This window comes from Equus przewalskii, chromosome 17 (genome assembly GCF_037783145.1).
Source record: "Equus przewalskii isolate Varuska chromosome 17, EquPr2, whole genome shotgun sequence".
NCBI classification, from domain to species: Eukaryota; Metazoa; Chordata; class Mammalia; order Perissodactyla; family Equidae; genus Equus; species Equus przewalskii.
Window position 1 is genome coordinate 49,336,450 of NC_091847.1, and position 6,503 is coordinate 49,342,952.

The 6,503-nt window shown below is 41.0% G+C and overlaps 1 protein-coding gene across 18 annotated transcripts in view; it reads left to right on the top strand.

Moving 5' to 3' along the window:
* Positions 1-6,503, top strand: part of MYO3B (myosin IIIB) — a 409,912-nt gene that overhangs the window by 132,284 nt on the left and 271,125 nt on the right. For all 18 annotated transcript variants that reach the window (XR_011528407.1, XR_011528406.1, XR_011528404.1 and 15 more), the window contains one exon: positions 3,839-3,904. Coding sequence is in view for 14 of the 18 variants with exons in the window: in XM_070580113.1 (XP_070436214.1) it covers positions 3,839-3,904 (66 nt within the window). In the remaining 4 variants the exon portion in view is untranslated. The remainder of the gene's footprint in view (positions 1-3,838; positions 3,905-6,503) is intronic.

The following is a 6,503-nucleotide window of genomic DNA, read 5'->3' on the forward strand; positions in this document are numbered from 1 at the left end:
AGGCTTTGAGGGAAGAAGGTTAACTTGATCTCCATCGTATTTGCTGCACCCAGGATTATGATGTCAAAAATGGGCATTTAATAGGTTCAGGCCGCTTCACTATCACCCCTTGCTCCTAGCCTCATGTAGGCATAATGCTATCTGTGTGCAGGAGATATTTATAGAAATTGAATTTGGGGTCCAAAGCAGAGGAATAAAATCCAGGCAGGCAAAACTCAAATCTAATACAGTCATTTTCATTCACTGACTAATCTATTTTCTATACTGCCTTGGTATGTTCATAAGCATTATCCAAATGAGAGCTTGTTATTCAGATTCATGGGCCTTCCAGCCACTTACCATCCATATATCCTGCAGGTGCTCAGCATCCATACCCATAAGGGAGTGATGCCTGCCTGTCTCTGAATCACAGCTATGCACTGACTCTCCCATCATATTGAATATGAAGCATCCCATCTCCTTTTAGAGAGAGACACTCTGAGCAGGGTTACAGCTTGCATTTGTAGTGCTGAGAGGAGCCAAAAAGTTACCATTGTTACAATTTGATGCTTTTCCTAAATAATGAGAGAACTAGAATTTATATTGCCAGTGCAAACAAAATACTGTAAAGTTTTCAAATTCCTTTTAGTTTTCATTGTACACAGGTAATAATCTTTCACAAGCTCTCAATTTACTGAACCTAAGTAAGGAGGATGGACTCCCAAAAAGGTAGGGCATCTACTTTGTGGTCAAACGAGCTTCTCTAAAACCAAATTCCTATGGTGCCATGCTTCAAAGAAATGTTTCCTTGTGTGGGGTTCATGTGAGGCCACCATGGATTGGTGGTGGCCTGGGCCAGTGGCGATCTGCTGCTCCTCTCCTCTGTCCCCTGCTGTAGAAGTTCAGGGCAACACAGAAGTGGTTGCCCCTGCCCATAGTTCCTGCTTAGAAATAGGCTGAAAACTGCAAAGTACAGTGTTCTCTACAAGAGAGTGGACATTTGTCATCCATTTCTCCTGTGGAACCTTGCCAGGTCATCCTCTAATTGTGACAGAGGGCTGTCCCTCCATGCTCAGCTGGCTAGTGTCAAGCCTACTGGGGTTGTTTTAATCAAGTCTCTTCAGTCTGTCTACAAGTGACTTTTTTGTCATGGTTAACTACTTTGGGGGTAAATTAAGTCTATTAGATAATAGATTGTTTAAGTAGCTCTTCTCTGTGGAACTGACCTCAGTGAGAACAGAAAACCTGAAAAGAGCAAGGAAAGTTCAAGTCCTGGAAAGGGCTGTAGAGATGACCTAAGATAATCTGCTTACCAGGAGATGCTGCACTAAGGCCCTCAGAGTTGAGCTGGGAGGATATATGGATGTACAACCTCAGAGAGCTGGGCCAGTAAGAACAGGTCAACCAAACTAGCATTGAAGCAGAAGTTATGTGCTGGTACTTTTATTAGTTAAAAAATGCAAGGGAAAGATGAAGGCAAATATTGTTGAATGGAATGAATGAGATAAAGAGGCAGCCTCTAAAATAACTAAAGGGCAACCTTTTTCCTAGCTGGGTACACAGATAATTTTCCTTTGGGTCTTTGAATCAGAAGATCTGAAAGATAATTAAATTCTTATGCCGAACAAGGGAATCATGTAGTTCCTTTCCTATCTTTCTTCCCTCCCTCCTCGTCCTTCTTTCCCGCTCTCTCTCCAGACCCAAAAGAATCTTATAGTCTGGCTTCAAACAATTACTTGTGTTCTTTGAATCTACCATACTTTTTTACACTCTGTGACTTGGTACATGTTGTTTCCTAAGCCTGAAATGGCTTGTCTCTCCTTCTCTATCTTGAAAAATCCAACCTAATCTTCAGGGACCAGCTCAAGCTCATCTTCTTTATAAAGTCTTCTGAACTCCCCAGATTGGGTAAGTTGCCCCTTAATTGTGCTCCCACACATCTTTGTGCTTGTGCTTCTATTATATCACTTATCGAATTGAGTTCTAATCGTGTGATAGGATAATACTCTGAAATATTACCAGCTAAATTAGGATTAATTACATATAACATGCTTAAAGAAGATGGAAGTTTATTTCTCTCATCTGTTAAGGAACACTAGGGGGAAGCAGCCTAGAGCTAGTATGGCAGCTTTGCCGTGTCATCATGATATCATTATGAATCCAATTTCCTGTCTATCTTCTTTGCCCTACTTAGCTCATAGCTTTCATTTTCAAGTTCACCTCATGTCCAAAATGACTGCTCAAGCTCCAGCCATCACATCCCTACTCAAGAAAGCAGAAAGGGGGAAGAAGAAAGAGGTTGTGTCTCCTCTCTTTTAAGAAGGCTTTCTGGAAACACCATAGAACAATTTTGCTTACATATGATGGGCCAGAACTCAGTCACATGGCCATATCTAACTTATATGGAACTGAGGAAAATGTAGTCTTTATATGGCAGCATTGTGCTAGAAGAAAACTTGTGCAGAGAATGGGTATTGAGAGGCAACCTGTAATCACATTATCTGATACAATTTTACTTCTGGTCATTCTTGCTGCTGCTCTTCTACCTATTGAAGCTGAACTATCTGTAGCTTTAGGAAGCAGTCAGAACCCAGGTGAAAACAAAGATCACTTATAATGGGTTTAAGATTTACAGTCATAAGGGCCCGGCTCCGTGGCCAAGTGGTTAAGTTCGCGCGCTCTGCTGCGGCGGCCCAGGGTTCAGATCCTGGGCATGGACATGGCACTGCTTGTCAGGCCTTGTTGAGGCGGCGTCCCACATCCCACAACTGGAAGGACCTGCAACTAAGACATACAGCTGTGTACAGGGGGGGTTTGGGGAGATAAAGCAGAAAAAAAAATAAAAGATTGGCAACAGTTGTTAGCCCAGGTGCCAATCTTTAAAAACACAAAGGGAAGATTGGCAACAGTTGTTAGCCCAGTGCCAATCTTTAAAAAAAAAAAGAAAGCAAGTACCCTTGGGAGGCTGGATTGTTTGGGGAAAAAAAAAAAGATTTACAGTCATAAATCAGGTGTGCCAAAATGTAACTTTCCTCATTTACTGAACTCCATTGCCTACAAGTGTCTATTTCCATTTATGGCTAGAAAAAAAATCTTATCAATTAAAAGTAATGTCACTTCTGTTTTAAAATTGAATATCTTTGGGTAAATAGTCAAATTCAGGCTCCTTCCCTTCCCCTTTTTCCTGCCTTCTCACCAGGAAGTTGTCTGGTTACCACAGTCTTTCTGCAGTTCTCTAGTTCTCTTGGATCTCCAATAATTAGTTTTGTTAAATCTCTGTCCCCCTCTCTACCCAGGAACCTCTTGAGGTCTGGAACATTGTCTTAGCTGTTTTGCTTTCTCCAGTGCCTGTTGTAGAAGTCAACATGTAGGATATAGTTAAAAATGTGACTGATGAATTTATGAGTATACTTTAAAATGCATCACATAATTAATTCAAATTATAGCATAATGATCTGAAAATCCTGTAAAATTAAAAGTGTATTTCTCTAAAGCCCCTAGTACTAGGTTTATAGCTTTCATATGACACTAAAACTCTCAGTTATAGTGGTTTGTGTGCTTGCCTTTGCCCTCATTAGAGTGTCTGCTCCCTGAGGAATGTTTCTGATCTGTGTAACCCTCATAGGTCCTGCAGAAAGCCGTGGGCATAGTAACCTTTCAGTCAATGAAAATGAAGTACTAAATGAATAGAGACTGTCACTTTATAATTTACCGCTAATGAATGACTCCCACCCAGGGAAGAAACACCCAGGGTAAATTTTATCAGAGCTATTTAGAATGATTTCAGTAAAGACAAGTTGATATTTTGCCTTTAACTGAACACTTTTTTTGTAAGAAAAAAATTGCTTTTGTTTTTCAGAAATCCTCCACCTACTTTACTTTACCCAGAAAAATGGTGTGAAGAATTCAACCACTTTATTTCACAGTGAGTATTTCTTCCACTGAAAATTGCTTATCTAGCAAGGCCTTGGACAGTGATTGGAGAAGTCCAAGCTGTGGAATTTACTTGGCATTAGAAATTGTTATGCCTTTTAGCACGTTATGACACAGAATTAGTTCCAGTAAATGATAGACGATGCCTCTGCAGGATTTGAAAAATAAGGAGTTCCATTTGACTCTTGGCTATAATCAGTCCTCCTGATCGTATGGGTCTCATTTATCTGAGAATATGCTCTGTCCAGGGGCAGATATTGCTAATGTGTCTTATTTAATAAGGGTGGAGACTCAACATCTAAAAATCTGATGCCTACACTGGGACCAGAGAGGAGACAGAAGGTGGCAGCCTTCAACAGAGGTTTTGCAGCTTGGAAGTTGGGCTTTGCTCTAGGATCTGTGGTTTGGGAGCAGGGCTCCAGTTCCCAACATGATTGAGGAGGCAAAGTAGGATCTCAGGCCTGAGGCATCTCAGCCAGGGCTCAAGGTATGGAGAACAAGATGAAACCCAACTGGTGGGTGATGTACCTGATGGGAGCCATATTACTGGGAACTAGGTAAGACTGAATGGACTAAGACAGGAGCAGAACCCAACAACAACACCAGCAGGGTGACTCAGTGCTGGGAACATGAACTTTTGACGTGGCCCTTGTTCCCAAATCTGGGGAAGATGCTCAGTATGCTAGAGGGGACTATGTGACCCTAAGCTAGGGGCCTGGTGAACTGTAGGGGCAGGAATCTAGACCAGGCATTACAAGCCATATCCAGGCACAGGAGCTGGAAGAGGAGCCCTCAGTGTCTAGTATGTCAAACAAGGTGTTCAGAGGTCATGGGAGGAGAAAAGAAGTGACCAAAATAGCTGATAAACAAGAAATAGGGAAGGGTCAACACAAATTTCTCTAACTTATGCCTATGTGCAGACTTAGCTTCCACAAAGAGGCAGGGCAATGACGCAAACTGGGTCTCTTGATCATCTTCTTTAATTAGTCACAATACAGACCAACAGTCCCTTATCCACAATTCCAAAATCCAAAGAGCTCTAGAAAAATGAGTTTTTTTGTACTTGAGTCATTTAGCTGCAATCCCTGACCTTATATGAACTGATTTGGTGGCAACACATGATTTAAACTGAAGTGAGGCTATTTATAGTCATTACTTATCTCACTCAGTATGAATATTCATATGAATTGCTGCAGATATATTAATGTGTTTGATTACAATGTGCTGCCCCAGATCCTGCTGGGGATGTTACATAACATACAGTAAATGCACTGCTTTACTTTTCTAGAATTTGATAAAATTCTGAATTCCAAAACATAGTTGGCCCCAAGGGTTTTGTATAAAGAGCTGTGAACTTGTATTTCATTTTCATTTCAAATGGCATCATAGTTCAAGGTCCCTAAAATTGTTTGCTTATCCAATCCTTCCTGGATTTGTGCCATCTTCCTCAGAAGAGAGGAGTGGTAAAGAACTCTAAGAACTCTACCAAGGAAGGCCTTATTGGAATGTGACCATCCAGTTCAAGGCTGGGGGGTGGGGCGGGGGGAGGACATTTCCTTGCCCCTCCTGCCCCACCCTGATGTTTGTGATGACTGCAGAATGCAGAAGCAGCCACATGTTGAGGGTGGTAATGGGCACTGTTGAGAAGAACAACAGATACAGCAGGAGAGATGAGGCTCACATAAGAGTAGAGGAAGAGCTACTTCCTGATATTTGGGAGCCAAAGGAGGTGGAGACAACTAGAGAGCTGAAGACACCCTGGAGGCTGGGCACACATTTCAGATCACCCCAGGGAGAGAAATCCAGGAGCTAAGGTTCCAGTGATTTTGCTGGCAAAGGCCTCATCCAAAGAGTTTTCGTTTTCATTCCACTGCTGCACACAGATGTCCTTGATTGACCTTCTCTAAGCTGTTGGCCTAGAAAAACTCATTACATATTCACAAATATGCCTTCCTATACCAAGCTCTTATGATGCCTCTAAAATGTGACTTGACTCACCAAAGTTTGACTTATGTATATTTCTTTGAATATATTTGTGTTCTTAAACCAAGAACAGCATTGCTTGGATGGATTTGGGAATAAAGATACATAATTGATAATGGGGTTGAGACTTTAGGGTTACCCACACTATAGAAATCTCTCCCTACCATTGATTTTTCCTTATGGCAAATCCTTCTATATGCCCATTTAAATCTCCTCATGTTTTCCCCAACTCTGAGAATTCTAGATGTACTCATTCTGAGATAATTTAGATTAGAAAGGTCTTGATACCAGAATGGAGGATTAAACACAGGAAACAATGCCTTTGGTATGTATACTATCAGGAGCAAAGCAAAAACATCTTGTTGAAATTGCAGGGGAGAGAGAGTCTGAAAAGAATCTAATGAACTAAGGAAGGTAAATAGAAATTCAGTAGTCATCTGTTTATTACTAATTTAAGATATGGAAAAATATCAATTTTTGCTTTATTTAATGAATTGTCCTTATGGTTTTATTAGTGAAAATATTATATATTATAAGTGTTCATAGATTCTTTCCTGACCTCAGCCCCCTAATCCTATTTTCCCCTTAACATGTTAGATTCCTCAACC